At 40.1% G+C, this 17,116-nt stretch overlaps 1 protein-coding gene across 1 annotated transcript in view; it reads right to left on the bottom strand.

Annotated features, from left to right (window-relative positions):
• Positions 1-17,116, bottom strand: part of si:dkeyp-27e10.3 (UPF0606 protein KIAA1549) — a 37,964-nt gene that overhangs the window by 15,728 nt on the left and 5,120 nt on the right. Inside the window, exons 2-12 of the mRNA XM_063005263.1 lie at positions 8,099-9,382; positions 7,422-7,510; positions 6,818-6,992; positions 5,767-5,897; positions 5,442-5,628; positions 5,266-5,325; positions 4,521-4,672; positions 3,213-3,390; positions 2,818-3,002; positions 245-450; positions 22-149 (exon numbers count right to left, since the gene is read on the bottom strand). Coding sequence (XP_062861333.1) covers positions 22-149; positions 245-450; positions 2,818-3,002; positions 3,213-3,390; positions 4,521-4,672; positions 5,266-5,325; positions 5,442-5,628; positions 5,767-5,897; positions 6,818-6,992; positions 7,422-7,510; positions 8,099-9,382 — 2,775 coding nt within the window. The remainder of the gene's footprint in view (positions 1-21; positions 150-244; positions 451-2,817; positions 3,003-3,212; positions 3,391-4,520; positions 4,673-5,265; positions 5,326-5,441; positions 5,629-5,766; positions 5,898-6,817; positions 6,993-7,421; positions 7,511-8,098; positions 9,383-17,116) is intronic.

The following is a 17,116-nucleotide window of genomic DNA, read 5'->3' as shown; positions in this document are numbered from 1 at the left end:
ATGTCTTGTGTGATGTATTACAGTGTTTGCTCTTGCGGTGATGAGGCTTGCTGTCGCTGGGTGTGACCGCAGGCCTGGTGCTCTCCTCTGCAGACTCTCTGCCACTGGATGCTTCACTGCCCAGTGAGTCTCCATCAGAAGGAGTCAATCTAGCACACACAATGCATTGTGATACCACATTTTACCCTCTTATGGCAACCACACATACAGATAGTAATGCACACACATAAATAAATAATCATACCTGCTCCTTCTTCGAGCTGCACGTGATACTTTGGTGGAGGAGCTCTTAGATTTGGGTGTGTTCAGTTCTCCACCCTCAGAGGGTGTGGCCTCTTTGACAGATGGTGGTAAAGGACCAGGTTCTTGAATCACCATGATGTCATCTTTACTGTGCTGTCCAAGGTGGAGCTTGGCAAAGTCAAAGCCTTTTACGCTTGGAGCCTGGAGCTATACACAAACACACTGTTATTATACAAAATGTTTAAAATTATTAGTTTATCAGTAGAAAAAAAAGTTATGTTAAACCTATATCACACATGTGTAAAAGTATTGGCCTCCCCTAAACCTAGTAACCAACAGGTTGTGTCACCTTCAGCAACAGCCACTTTAACTAAACGCTTCCAATAACTTTACATTAGAGTTTTTGTCAGCTTCTGTTTAAGGTCCTGCCACATTATATTTATACAGTTTAGGTCAGAATGTCAACTAGACTCAAAATATATACGTATAACCCAACTGGACTTGAGCTTCACATCATAAACTTCATTATAAATTTCTGGTACAGAGCAAAATTCATTATGCAAAATTTCACAGACATGACTGGCTATATCTAAGTGGACTGAAAGAAAGACCAAGGCCTTGCAATGGATTGGCAACTTGTACATGGTATTCTTGCCTTGTGCTTAGTGTTTCCCAGTCGAACTGGACCCACTGCAATTCTGACCAGAATAATGCAGTTAATGAAAATGAAATGAAATTAAAATATAACTAAGGAGACATTTTTACATAGGGCCAATTGGTGTTGGATAACCTTATACCTTTTACTTAGCAATTAAGTTTTTTGTCTTATATAAAATTTTGTTTAAAAATCAGTTTCTGCAGGAGTCTAATACACTAGCCCACCAGCAATGAGATCATGAGCTCTCGAGTTTAGATCTCAGGTGGTATTATTGACCTGGCCAGACCCCCACACAGGCATGCTTGGATGTGCCTTCAGAGAAGGATAGGTCAAATACATTGCTAGACAAAAAACTTCAAAACATATAAAGTGGGTAAATGAAACTGGTGTTTTGTTCATTTAAAAATGAAACAAATCATATTAAAGAGCTACAAAGCCATGACGAGTGATTTTAGGACTAGTAAATGTGGGATCTAAAATGTAAACCTGGTCCCTATTTCACAGTTAATTAGTTGCCATGCTGTATTAAGGTTTAAATGGAACAGTTCAGGGTTTTGTGCAACAATGAGAATCAGTTCCTATCTGCCATGTCTGTGCTTAGCTTCTGTCTACATCAAATAAACAATCTGTCTCATTGGCGGTGCTTTGAAAAGGTCAACGTGAACTGGGTCAGAACTCAAAGTGAGGTAGCAAAGTATCATGTGAATGCAGCCTTTAACTCTTATAGACCACAATTTAAATTATTTACCTTTCTTTATCTATATTTGTCTTTCAGAGAAAAAGTGCTTTCTTTTTACATTTTCATTATTATGTATGCTATAAAATTAAAATGACATTTAAATACAGTATACCCGTTTTTGACCCAGGTCGGTAGGTTAGCGGACCACTAGATGGCGCTTCATGTTCGACTAATGGTTGTGGTTGAAAAACCCTAGCAATCTGCCATTGCCTTATGATGTGCGTATGCCAGTGGCCCCATTTAAAGTATATAGTAAATAACAAGTAAATTAACAATATAATCATTGGTAATGAGTATAAAGATTCCCTGCACATTTGAAATGACATCAGAAGTGTCAAGGTTTGCAAAAAAAATGGTCCTGGAGTGGATTTCTGAACAGAACTACAGGACGCACGCAAATTTACTACAGGCACTACACTTCCCATAATGCCCCAGCAACTTTTCAAAAGCTTGAGATGCTAACGCCTTTAGTCAGAGCCAGTTTCTTTCAGTTTCAGTCAGTGTGTAAATATTTAAAAGAAAGTCAGCCAAACAACAGACATTGTAATGTTGGCTCATATGTTTTGGCTGGCCACTCATATGACTTAGACAATTGGGAACTGCAGAAGGTAACAATTACTCAGTTCTCTCACATTTGGTGTACCCCATGTCTTCTTTTAATCTTTTAATTCTGTGTCCGCACTAGTATTTATTTATTTACTAGGATTTTAACGTCATTCTTTAACCACTTTGGTAACATTCATGACAGAACACGTAGTTACTGGTTACACAAGATTCATCAGTTCAAGTCTTTAATGTCAAACACAGTACCGTCATGGACAATTTTGTATCTCCAATTCACCTCACTTGCATGTTTTTGGACTGTGGGAAGAAACCGGAGCTCACGAAGGAAACCCACACAGACACGGGGAGAACATGCAATGCCTCAGTTACCCTAGCAGTAGATACATGTTTTTTAATGGCATATTTCATTTACAGCAAAGGTGCTGATTAATATACAATTATTTTTAAACACCCATATCCAGGTAAAGAGTGAATGTACTTACTTAATAATACTACTTACCTAATTAGTAATACTGTAATACTCCAAATTTTGTGGAGTGTAATGTAATGGTTGTAAAGGACACTATGTCTTAAAAATGTATTTTTGCTGACAGAAAAATGGTTTGATATAGACCTTCTGTCGCTGCTGAATGGTGCTCATGGCATCGGGTTGAAATTCCAGTTTCTCAGAGCGACACAGCTTCCAGTAGAGGATGATAATTATAAGAAGAACCACTAGTCCGGGCACCACCACTCCAACAATCAGCCACACGTTACTGGGCTGTGTCTCAGAGGGAGCCAGTGATAACTTTTCCACAGCTGAAACACATCACACATGAAACTCAACATAGTAAATACACATTGTTATGGGTTTTCTAAAAATGTAGACCATTTGTTTATTTTACCAGTATATTTCTGCCCCACAACACATTAGTTTGTGTTACTCTGGATTCTCTTACAGCTGAGTGAGAGAAGTTTCTACATATTTTTAAGCCTATTATGTATTGTTTGTTAATGTGTGTGGCTTACGCGTGGCCAGTAGTCCATGCACACGATAGCCTAGTATTATAGCTGCCCTCTGTAGGTTGAGTCTGTTCAGCATAGCAGCAGTGGTCTGAGCTGGCAGCCTCACTCCTGACCCAGTCTCCACAAAATATACCAGCTCTAAAGGGTTATCTGCACTGTCTAAGCGTAAAGCTCGCACAATCTGACAGGAAATACACAAAGAAAAAAACCAAACAAACACACACTTAGAATTAATGATTCATGTATGCACAATGAAAAATGCATTTGTTAAAAAAATCTATTTTAATCCAGTTTCTAGGTCTATCCTATCAAATGGCAGCCAAAAATCTGGTAGGCCAAAGACAAGCTGCTTTATTTAAGATACACAGAGCCAGTCAACAGCATCTTCAGAAGCAGCAGCCCATTAAAATCATCTTATTTTTATTAGCTGTCATTGTGCAGGTCACATGTTTGAAAAAATGCACAAATGTCCAGGATTGGCCTTGATATACTAATAGCATGACACCAAGAAAGCATGACCCATCAGCTCCTAGCTCCATGGCTTGTCACATCATCATAGTTTAAATTCACAGGATCCAAGTGTGCCACATGGGTGAGAATTGGTCAGTTTTTGATTTAAACACACGATCAGCAGCTTTTTATTTATTTATTTATTTATCTGTATTGTAGTTTCATTATGTCAAAACTATGAACCATAGAAAAATAGGAATTGTTGTTTAAGTATTTCATGATGTACACTCTATGGCCAAAAGTATGTGGACACCCAAACATAAGCATGTTAAACATCTCATTCCAAAAGTATGGGCATCCAAAATAAAAGACTGCGTATTCATCTTGCTTTGTGCACAAGTGCAGGCATGCTGGAATCATTTAATTGTTTTATTTAAATAATTGTTTACACCTGTTAGCAATAAGTACCTGAACTCAATAATAAAAAGTGTCCAAATACATTTTATTGATTTATTGATGTATTTTACTAATTCATCAGTTAATTTTATTTAATCAGTTGTCAATGTGTGGTGAAATGGTCAATCTTAAAAATCTTAAATCTTAAAAAAAACCTGTTTGGCTTGTTGTTATTCATGTTAAACTAATAAAAGTTGTTTTTTAGTCCCCAAACAATTACCAAAAATACAAAAATAAATACATAATAAATTAACATAAGTTCAATAAAAACAAGAGACTGGCAAATTTGGCAGCAGATAAATTACAATTGGTAATAAAGAGCTAAATTTTAAAATTTAGCTTCCAGATCAAATTTAACAATGACACCTGAAACCTGAAATATTGTATGCATAACTGTTTGAGTACCTGCAGACTACTGTTGCCCATAGCCGTTGCTCTTTTTAAGCGTCGACCACCGCTTAACCCTAGCCCCTCCCCAACCAACATAGCCAGTCGCCTCTCCATCTTAGCTTGGAATGTCCGTTCACTCACACGCTGATCTAACACGCCCAGTAATACTGCAACACACACATTAAGCAAATAACTTGCACAGGTTATATCACTACATGTATTGATAAAATGCTAAATGTTAACATGGTAACAAAACATAAATAACAAATTAAAATAATTAAATTAATGAAATGCTTAGCAGTTTATTAAAACATTAAACAGGTATAAATATAGCAGTATAATGGGACTGTCAGCAGGTAACATAGGTACTTGGCTAACAGACTGGCTAAATAACATGCTTTTTAAATGATGTGCTTTTGGCTCTGCCTAACATTCTGTGTATGGGAATTCAGAAGGCAGGGTGCTGATAACCAACAATCCAATTGCTACTCACACTGATCACATGTACAAATATCTTAGATGTCTGTAACAGGTAGCTTGCTGGGACCTTGAATGATTTGTATGTTGGGTGGTATTTTTTTCAGAATTTTGGAGCTTTAATAGTAATGTCAATTTACAGTAATTTTACTTATTGCAGTTGCACTCCCAACTGGTAAAAAGAAAAGCTAGACCAAAAACCCAAATTATGTTTGTATTTGTTCTGGAGTGTGCAGTTAAAACATGTTTAAAGATATAATATTTAGACATAAATCATACATACCTGTCTTGACCCAGGAGGATCGTAAATGGTGAGTTACATTCAGTTTAGGATAATGGAAAGCTGAGAAGAGAAAAAAAAAAAAAAAAAGAAAAGAAGAGAAAAAAGAAGGTTATTAACCTACAGTTGTATACCGTGTTTTGTATAGGTTTAAGTTGTTTGTGTCTGTGTGTACTTACGCTCTGCTATCTGAATAGCAGGGAATCCCAGGTAAAAGCTGAACTCCACCACATTCAGCTGTCTCAGATGAGCACTGACATCCGACCCCTTGAGGTAGCCATGAGAATCGCGGATAGTAAACGTAATATCCACCGGAGTCTTCTGCTGCCGCTGGCCTTTCATCATACTGACGGTGATGTTTAAGATCTACACCAAAATTTACCACACATTTACAAAGTGCAACCTAGATAACACTTACACTTTCAATTTCATGTGATTATTTCAATATACAACAGTATTCTGATTTACAGTGTACATCATTGTTCTTATAAATCCTATACGTACATGCACACTGAAGTTTCCATTTTCCTGGGATCGCCTGCAGACTTCTGAGTAGGCCATAAGCAGTCCCCTCTCTACGCGCTCACTGAAGCTGCACACTCGCACATCTACGTGACTTGGCACAAACTGCAGTACTGCACCCCAAAAAGTACATAAAAATACATGTTTACACCAGCTTGACAAAATTACTCTGGACATGCACTATAATAGCATACAGTTGAAATTCCCACGTACACATATAATTTAAATAAATTGCTTTAATAAATTTTTAACTGCAAACTAGAAAAATTATAAAAAATTCTTCTATTTTTAACTTTTCGTTTACTTGAGCTTTTTTTTAAATGCATTTTCTCCCCATTTTCCTCCCAATTTAGCACACTCAATTTGTCTTCCGCTGCTGAGGGATACTTCTCATGTGAATGCGCCTTTACTGAATGGAATACGGTATTTCAAAATCCAGCATCCACGATTAGGAAGCATAAGAAAAAAAAGATGTAAAGGTAAAGTGCAGGTTTTATTGTATTTTATATTAATTATATTTTTATATTATTAATTAATGTTTTCATATTATATTTGTGTTATTTTCAGTGTATAAGTGTCAAAAACAACCCCATTATTTTACATAAGCCTAAAATATATTCAGTTCCTTGAGTCCATGGAACGCATTAACAGGTTTCCCATACACTCTTATGGGGAAAAATGATTTGAAACTCAACATATTTAAAACTCGACATCAGTCCCAGAACCAATTAACGTCGAGTTTCAAGGTACCACTGTATCTCACAATCAGCTTAACAGTAATTTATACAAACATTCTAATCTATTAATGTTTTGGGTTGTGTAAGAAATCAGTGCACACAGAGGAAAACTTTAGGGAAGAGGCACACAGGAGTTGGTCATTAAGCCTCGTAGACAATAACTGGATGCCAGTTTTTTGGGTAATTTCCCATGTTTCGTGTTCTCTTTCTTTTGTTCTTTCTCCCTTTCTTATTTTGGATGTTGACATGTTAACATAATAAATAAGACTTAATATTGAGAGTAATACAGTGCTCACCTGAGTGAACCTGGTTGATGTAGTCAGGTACTGCATAAATGGGAGTGACTGTGAGAATGGTGGGTGAGGAAGTGCTGCGAACTGACTGACGAAGAGTGTTTATGATTGACACCGCTGTGTATACCAGTGGACCAGACACAGCACGAAAGACAAAATTGGGTGGAGCTTTGAGAACCTGAAAAACACAAATTGATGCCACACCTGTAATTCACACAGGTTCATGCACTGTTTTAACACAGAGATGAATATAAAACAGGGGTGGGCAAACTTTTTGGCTCAAGGGCCACACTGGATTTTAAAATTTTATAGACGGGCTGGGTCAATAGCAGATGGGGAGATGAACTAATATAAATTACATGTGAAACTCCTAATAGGTAAAAATTACATACTAGCCTATTCAATTTTAGTAGGCTTTAGCAAAAGGTCTGTAGTGTTTGGAGTATTGCAGGAAAAGGTGAAATGAATGTCTTTAGGACAATTTTGAAAACACTCGACGGGCCAGATTAAACAGCTTTGTGGGTTATATGTGGCTGTAGTTTGCCCACCACTGATATATGTTTTTTTTTCCACATTCCTAAAATATCCATGTATGAAATGAACCCACCTGCAGCTCTATGGAGCGGTTGAACTCTCGTCTTAGAATCTCCCTCACATGAGTCTTAGCAAACGCCACAGACGTCCCACTTGGCATGCCTTTGGGGTTTAAAGATACTGTGCTTTATCCACTTACATTAGATGTGTACACTGAATCAATGCACAATGGTAAAGCTGCTGTAAGTTGATAAAGTAAGCCTGGATGAAGAGTCACCTGCTTGTGTCTCCAACAGTGTTTTCTACTGTCTGGTTGATACAGTGGCAAGAGAGGTGGAGGAATACAGAGAGCATAGTGTGTTTATATTTATATAAGCTCTCTGTAACATTCTCTGCTGGCCAGAGAAAAGGGTGGTAAATAAAATGTGTTGGAGGAGGCATGTGCTAGTTTTTCAGGTCCAGCATGACCTCAACCCAAATAAATACCTATGGGACTAACTGAAGAGATGATTGCAAGCCAGGCTTGTTCATACAACATCAGTGCCTGGCGTTAAAGCTCTTTTTCTTTTGACGAAATGGGCAAAAATTCCCACAGGTACACAGCAAAATCTCATGGAAAGACTTGATGTCTGATGTAATTTGACATTGTATTCTGGTGTTACCAAGTTTGCTTGTGTCACCTACAGCAGCTTTAAGTTAGCACTATATTGTAAAAAAAAATGACCTTACTGCAAGAAATATAAAACTTACCCACTTTGACCAGGTACATGTCTGGCTTTGTGATGTTGCAGACGTACTGCCGGGATGTTGTGGAGACAGGACTTCTGGGAGCCGCAGGAGGTGGAGGCTTGGTAGAAATTGTGGTTGTTGTAGTTGCAGTAGTGGTGGTAATAGCTTTAGGCACTGTTTGAAGTTTTGGAGGTGAAGGTGCTTGAAGTGTTACAGCCTGAATGGCTGGACCCTGTGAGACAACATGTGGAGTTGTGGGCACGTCAGGTTGGGCACTGACTGCTTTAGAATCGTGTAAAGTTGGGCGAGGAGAAGACTTCTTTGGATAAGTAGGGGCTTTGTCAGGAGCAGGGGGTGTGGATGGTTTTTGTGATGGGGTGGGTGTAACGCTGGGTATAAAATGTGGGGCATCCACTTGGTCCGTCGAAGGGCTCACACCCATAGAGGGTGCAAGTGTGTGTGTGGAGCCTGGAAGGGGTGTGTGGGTGGCTGTAGGAACAATATGCGGTGGAGCCAGGTGTGTATGGTTGCGAGCCGCACTGGCGTTCTCTTTAGCCTGCAGGGTGTTGTAGTACTCCAAGCTGTTCATGTCTGGAAGCAGCATCTCAGTGGGCTCAATAGGGTACAGTTCTGCCCAATCGAAATCCAGATCATCTGGGGAGATGTTAGGTATATGGGGAAGGCGGGGATCAGTGGGGTGTGGAGTCCTTAGGCTAGTGTCAAAGCCAACAGTTACACTGGGAAGGAGTTGCCTAGAAGAGAGAGTAGGAACATGCCGAGAAGGAAAGTCAGTGTTGTAGCTAATCCCGTTATCTGAGTCAGTATCAGATTCATTTGGGTCATGTCCATGAGTTGGAACGGTGGTGACAAGAGAAAGCTGATCCCCTTCAGAACCCATAAAAGTCATGGTTTCCAGGTAATCCCCAGACCCCCAGTCGACTTCTGTAGACTGAGCGGAGTCCGGGTCCTCGTTTGTGAGAAGAGTGGGAGGGGCTGGTGTAGGTGGGCTGTGGCCATGAAGAGGAGGAAACTGACTGGGTGTGAGAAGATCAGGTGGCCGTAGCAGCAGGTGAATGCCATGTGCACCGTCGCCTAGGTTACCTGATCCACCGTCAGCACCGAGGGATGGTGTGGGTGCTATGCTGGATGCATTGCTGTGGTGGACAGAAAGTTTGGAGTCTGATGAGCGGTAACCTAGGGGCCTGAGTTCTGAGTGCTGTGATGAGGATGAGGAAGCTTGTTGTAAGTGCGCCTTTTCTGGAAAGGTATCAAGGTCCCGTTTTGATAAAGTGGATGAGAGCTCCTCTGTAAGAGATAAAGGAAAAAGCAAAGCACATTACTTAAACTAGAAATTAAATTGTATTGTTAAGAATAATAATATGAGAGTTCTTCAAAAAGTTTCCGCACTTTTTATGAACTCTATTTATTAAGAATTTCAAAAACAAATGACATCACTTTTCTACATAGTCACCTTCCGATGCATTTTTCCAGCATCTCCCCTTTTATTTTATTTTATTTTATTTTATTTTTTTTACCCCTTTTTCTCCCCTGTCTATGCCGAACCCTGCCCTGACGGAGGTGATTGAAGCTAACCCGTATCCCCTCCGAAACACGAGCAGCAGCCAGATGCATCTTTGCCACCCACACATTGACGAGTTTGGCGCCACCTAGCGTTGCATGCGGAGAGACACACCCTAAGGGCACCCTCTCCCATCTCTGTGTAAGCGCCCCCAATCAGCCGGCAGAGAACGCAATCGCATTCTGACAGAGAGAGACCCACATCCGGTTCTTTGTCCCACCCCCCACATGAGCAACCGGCCAATCGTTGCTCATATAGCCACTCAGCTTCGAACCGGTAAAGCAAGGCTGGATTCGATACCACGCTTCTCAGAATCCAGCCCTGCTTGCAGCGCGTTTCTTCTTACCGCTGCGCCACCTGAGCGGCCAGCATCTCCCCTTTTTCTCCCGATTTTTAGCTCGTCCAATTTTTACCCAATTGCGTTACGCTTCCTTTCTACTGGTGCTGACCCCCGCCCCTGACTGAGGAGAGCGATACGTGAGCAATAGCCGACTGCATTTTTTTCACCTGCACCAGCTGAGTTTATATGCGAATCAGCCCTGTGCACGGAGAGCCACACCCTGATCAGCATTATTCCATTATACAGAGGTCGTAATTGCATCAGTTATGAGGTCCCTATCCGGCTCCCTAACCCTGTATGAACAACAGCCAAACGTTGTTCATATAGCCGCCCAGCTCAGACGGTATTCGATGTATTCAAAATTCCAGCTCTGGTGTGCTAGCGTATTTTACCGCTGCGCCACCTGAGCGGCCCCCACAATGCCATCAGGAAAAAATGTTTTTGGTTGAGCGCGTAGCCACTGATGCACCGCTGCTTTCACATCATCATCACATGAAAATCTTCTTCCTCTTAAAGCTTCTTTGAGCGGTCCAAAAAGGTGGAAATCAGATGGCACTAAATCAGGACTATAAGCTCTCTCTCAGTCTCTCAGACACGACCAATTACTACTCGTCCCACCCTCACCGTTTCCAACCAAAATATAAAAGTGCAAAAACTGAAGAACCCTCATAATAATAATACAAGTAATGCAATATAGAAATAGTAGAAATAATAGTATTTTTTTATTAAAATGAATTACATTTCAAAATACCCAAAAAAACAAAAAAAAAGCCAAACACATTGTGTTTAGTGTTGTTAAAAATTTATCAACTAATAGCTGCCTATACCTCCTGTGATATAACTGATTTTGCCTCATACTAACTAGAAATTCACATATGGTGGAAACAGATGAGTTGCAAATAAATGCAGAGCTTAAGTTACCAACCTAATTTCCTGCTTCCTAAAAATAGAAAAAAAAAACTTTTCACCACAATTTGAAATGCTTGTGTTGGGTAACTGGGTTAAATCCTTGCCTTTAGTTCTCTATGTGCTTCATGAATTTTTACTCCAGTTTCTTTCTACTCCTTAAAACATGCCAGTAGGTATACTGGCTAATACAAGTACCACTATGTATTGGTAATTAAGTGAATAGATCAATTGAAAATGTTTGTACATAAAAAGTTTCATGAATGGGATTTTAAACCAACTGTGATCTTGATCAGAATGAATCATGTTCTAATGTGGGATGAATAAATAAATAGTACTGCCCACAGAGGGATGTTTCCATTTTTAGCCTGGCCTATCCCTATGTCATCTTAAAGTTTTGTGTTTTTTCTTACACATTCAGACTTTAAACCAATATTTCAGCAAACCTAGTTTTATGGCAGTTTCTGTTTGTAAATTAATGTAAAGAAATGCCTGTAACAGGGTGGGGTAAGCCTCTCTCCTGGCGTGGCATATGAAGCCTTACACTTGCAAGAACAGAGAAGATGAATCCAAGTAAAAGCAATACTGCAGCCACAAACAAAAACGAAACTCCAAATTAAAGGGTGGCCAAAATAAAAGAAAGCTGGGTTTGAGGATCGGTGTTGCCATCGGTCGGCTGGACGCCATCTGGCAGGCATAATTGGCAGTGCCTGCAGCAGATACAAATTGGCCGCCGTATCTGCAGGGTGAGGACCGGACTATATGTGGGTGGGTGGGTGGGTCTTCATACGTTGTGTAAGGACCCTGATTGGCAGAAGAAGATGAGGGCTGTACACGTGTAAAGAAGGCATGGACAGTGCCGTGCTCTCCTTGGATGCAAATCTGGAGTATGTCAGCAGCGGAAGACAAATTGGATGCGCTAAAATCGGGAGGAAAAATGCATAAAAATAATAATAAATAAATAAATAAATAAAAGAAAGCTGATTAAAAAATAGCCAAATTCAATCCACAGCCAAAAGTGGAGAGGCGAAAGAACAGATAGACAAGTGCACTAATGGAGTAGGGGGTATCACACGCCACACATTCCTCCAAAAATGAAAACAGACATTCGTCCTACAGGGACATACAGTAAGCCTACATGACAATATGATCAAAGGACAGTGGTCAAAACTGAGATACCACAGCACTAGCTACTCAGTCCACCTGTGTGATGACTCTTGTTTCCGGAAAAAGAGATCATCTGTGATTATTAAAAGATATCAGCCTCACAGAGTATGGTGCAGGTGTCACTGACGCGTGGATACCATACAAACACAAAACCAATGAGCACACCAACAAAAGCTCATTAAGAACCGGTATTTAAAGGGCTTTCACAGTTATAGCGCATTACTGCTGATGAGACTGTCTGATTAAAGAGACAGTCATCTGCACCTCCATGCTCCCTGCTGGTCATTAGTGGCAGGGCAGATGGACATGACTCTGTAATCTGAGCCCACTGCTGATCTCCATGGTACGGTAAGTAGGTCCATTACAAATAGCTACTGTTGAATGAAATTTAACAAACTTCTAAATGCATCAGCATAATTTCTAAACACATCATGGTTTTTACTGTATATCGTAACAGTATAACAACTGTTCTTGTATCTGACTGTTCACACTATACACTTCTTTTCCTCATTGTAATGGTGAATTACTTTGAGGTAGAGATGTAATTAAGTCTGAAACTACAGGCAGAGTGTAGGAGGCTGGCAGAGCTGAGCAGGGATTGTGGGCCAGTGTGTCATTCCACTCAGCCCAGAGACAAGAGGGATGCCAGCCAAGTGTCTACCTCATTTAACTGCTATCGCTGTCAGAGCATTTTTGACAGTTACTACATCCAGGTCAACATTCAATGCCAATGAACACTGGCTTTCTAAAACAAAATGACAGTATAAGCAGTTTAATTTGCTACATTTTAACTGGAAACAACTGGGATATGGGGATGTGAATATGTTGTCTGAAATTTCAATTACAAACCATGACGAGATGTGTAATGAACAGTGCATGGCCAAAATTATTCGGGCATACTTTGGAATTAGTAAATTGATATTTCGCTGAGTACATGTATTGCTGGCAAGTGCAAACAATCAAGCATACAGCTGTGCAATATGTATCGACAAGCATGGATAGTGGAAGGTTGAAGTGAAAACTGAAAAGCTCAGTTATTAGGAACCTATCATAAGTTGTCCATAACCGTCTCTAAAAGCAATGTCAATTGACTTTTTACGGCAAACAGCTACATATGAGGCTAAGTTTCTGGAAGGCCTGTTTAGTACAAACCTAATTCCTCAAAAGTAGGACAAATGTAGGTTATATCAAGCAGCAATGATTTGAAAAGTAATTTGACAGTGCCCAGGTGGCACAGCGGGATATTCCGCTAGCACACCAGCGCCGAGTTTGAACTCCTTGGTTCGAGACTCAGTGTTGCCCCTGGTTGGCTGGGCGCCATCTGGCGGGCATAATTGGCAAGTGCCTGCAGCAGATACTAATTGGCCACTGAAGGGTGGGTCTTCATACGCTGTGTAAAGACTGATTGGCGGAAGAGACGCCTGTGCAGAATGCAGGGGCGAGAAGAGGAGGGCTGTACACGTGTCGGAAGAGGCGTGTACAGCGACGTGCTCTCCTTGGATGCAATCTGGTATCTCTCAGCAGCGGAAGACAAAAATTGAGTGCACAAAAATGGGGAGAAAAATGGGGAGAAGTAATTTGACATGTTTTCAGTTAGTACAGTACAAACATGTTTTTGTATAAATACACTCAATCACCATTTAATGGCTGCAACACATTTCAAAAAAGGGTCGGGACATGTTGGTCACTGTGTTACATTACATTTACTTTTAATTAATCATTTCAACATCATTAATCATTGATTAACACATCAATCATTTACAGAATTCTGTAATCATCATCAATTTTGAATACCAACTGTTGTAGTTATTATGGTGTATTTCTCCCTCATTCCTCCCTGACATAACACTTCAGCTGCTCTACAGTCCTGGGCTTTTTTTGTCATACATTGCACCTTACAATGCACCACATGGTTTTAACAGGAAAGAGCTTTGAACTACTGGCAGGCCATTCTAGCCCCTGCACTCTTTTAAGTCTATCTTAAATGAGGTTAAGCTTAGTAAAGTTGAAAAGTGGATGTTGTTGCAGCAATAAACTGTGTTTACTGCCAATTGTTTTCCTAATTAGTCCAGTACCTTAACTTTTCTTAATAGTACAGTATCTCCATGCTGATAAAATACAGCTTTTGTTTATGATTTTAATGTGCAATGGTTCCTTCATTTATTATTTAAATAATTAGGGATGTAAAGATACACTCTACCCACGATGCGATACGCTTCACAAAACTGGGTTCACGAGACCCGTTTCTTTAAACAAAATTAAATTAAAGACAAATGACAAAGTTTCCTTTTATTATTTCTCTTAAAAAAATTAAATCTGCCGCTCAGGTGGCGCAGCGGTAAAAAGACACGCTGCGACCAGAGCTGGTTCTGAGTACCTTATATCGAATCCAGCTCTGCCTCACCAGTTCGAGGCTGAGTGGCTGTATGAGCAACGATTGGCCGGTTGCTCAGTTGGGGGGGACGGGACAAAGAACCGGATGTGGGTCTCTCTCTGTCAGAATGTGATTAAGACCTCTGCCGGCTGATTAGAGGCGCCTGCACAGAGATGAGGAAGAGTGCCCTTAGGTTGTGTCTCTCCGCATGCAACACTAGGTGGCGCCAAACTCATCAATGTGTGGGTGGCAAAAATGCATCAGGCTGCTGCCCATGTTTTGGAGGGGATATGGGTTAGCTTCGATCTCCTTGGTCAGGGCAGGGTTCGGTGTAGACAGAGAGGAAGCACGATGCAAATTGAACAATTGGATGCGCTAAAAGGGGAGAAAAAGGGAAAAATAAATAAATAAAATCTTTTATTTATCTAAATAATGAATGCCCTTTTATTTCTGAGGTAAGTACAAACTATGCAAAACAATGCTGCACATTTCCCTTTATGTGTAAAAAAAAAAAATCTGAAATGAAATTTTAAAACAAATCCCACATTATATTAATAAATAATACAAATAAAGAAAGTATCCTCACATAAATTTGGCTGGAAAATCCCGTACAACCAGGCGAGGTGAATAGCACCAGTGCCCTCTGCTGTTTAAAGTGAATATCGATTCATTTTACATGAATTATCGATTCGAATTGTGGCACATGTGCACCGATTTTTAACTGCCTTGTGATGCATCGTTACATCCCTATAAATAAAACAAATAGATATATTTTTTCCTGTTTGTAACTGCAGCGCTTTCATATGTAAACAGAACTGGTGCATGCATTGTAAAGGTTAGTAAGAGTGAGTCAGAAATTAGCACTGTTTCTACGCTCTGTTCCACTCACAGATCTGTAGCTCTCAGTGTAAATCAAATGCCTGCTTTTGGAAATACAGTTAGATGACATAGTAATCAATAGCATCAACCAAACAATTAATTCTCCAGTGGTTATTGATTAATCAATTAATCAATAACATCCCTGGCATGAGGTCACATAGCAATGCGAGGAGAACCAAACACGGACCTGTGAGGAATGGAAAATAATGTACAATGTCTTTAATACACAGTATCTACTGCCAACTGTTAAATGCATTTGGGTTTCCATAATACTAGTGGCATTTTGCATCAATTTTAGTGATTGTTTTGCATCATTGTAAAACAGGAAATTTTAAATTAGACAACTTAAGACAACCCTATGGTGCAAATACGCTTTACTTTTCCAAATGTATTATTACATTAAGACGATAACTTTGCTCATGGTTTGATGAATCTGGTGTGGAAAAAACCCACTGAACCCCTTTGGGATCATTCAGAATGCCAAACCTTTCCATTTAGCCTCATTGCCTGACCTTGCCAATGCTTTTTTTAAATAGGTGGGCCCAAATTCCCAAAAGTAGAGGCAGCTATGGGAAAGTTTAAAATAAAACTCCTGGTTGTAGAATGGTATGTCAAACAAGCCTGTAGTCGAATGTTTGCATACATTTGGTCATAAAATGTATTGATGAGAAAACATTTTTTACATTGACATTGTAGACAATATAAACCCAAGACTTCATGTTTTGTCTGCTCGACTTCATTTGTTAATATACAAACCCTTTGGTGCAATTACTGTTGTAACACTTATGGGCTATGACAGACAAGAGGGGTGGACACACACGCAGAGATGTAGAACAACAGTTATACAATAATAACCAAGATACAGAAGAACAGTATAAACAAGACAAGCAAACAAGACCTATGCTAAGCTAAATGCTAATCTAAACATACAGAGAACGAAGCTAACCCAAACCCTAAGCGAACAATGCTAAATCTAAACTAAGCTAAATGCTAAACATGAACTAAGCTAAACAGAGCAAAACAAACAAAGGCTAAGGAACAAAGATTAACAGGGCTAACAAACAGAGACAAAAGCTAAACACTAGACGGGACTAAACAGGACTAAGGGCAAAGGCTGACGAACAAAGACTAAACAGGCCAAACAGAACTAAACTGGACTAACAGGGCTAAACAGAACTTACAAAGGCATTGGCTGACGAACGGAATCAGGCAAACAGACCAGATCAAATCAAATCAAAATAACAGGAGCTAGGAACAAGGGGCTAGGAACAAGGGGCTAGGAACAAGGGGCTAGGAACAAGGGGCTAGGAACAAGGGGCTAGGAACAAGGAGCTAGGAACAAGGGGCTAGGAACAAGGGGCTAGGAACAAGGGGCTAGGAACAAGGGGCTAGGAACAAACCAGACCAGAGTTCAGAAGCAAAATAGTCTCCAACTGACTGTTTCCCAGCTCCCCTCTTAAATGTCCTCAGATGAGGGGCAGCTGGGGCTAATTAACAGAATGGGACTAATCATCATAAGGGGCGTTGGCTTGCCACTGAAAACAAAATTCCCTCTAACATGAACATGTGGAGAGGTGGGCGTGGCAGGTGCACCTGAGTTCCAGGAGCACAGAGGCTTGAATTGTGACAGCTGTATGCTTTTCCAACTGTATTTTAATATTCCAGGATGATGCCCATGCATATTGCACAATATTTTAAAAAGTAGGGTCTATACAATCACCATATGTATATGATTTAAAAAATGGAGTGTTGGAGTGGTGTTAATAAGATCTCAACCTCCGTCATACCTCAAAG

Source organism: Trichomycterus rosablanca, chromosome 1 (assembly GCF_030014385.1).
Source record: "Trichomycterus rosablanca isolate fTriRos1 chromosome 1, fTriRos1.hap1, whole genome shotgun sequence".
Classification (NCBI taxonomy): Eukaryota; Metazoa; Chordata; class Actinopteri; order Siluriformes; family Trichomycteridae; genus Trichomycterus; species Trichomycterus rosablanca.
The sequence above is the reverse complement of the archived record's forward strand: the minus strand, read 5'-3'. Positions and strand labels throughout refer to the sequence as shown.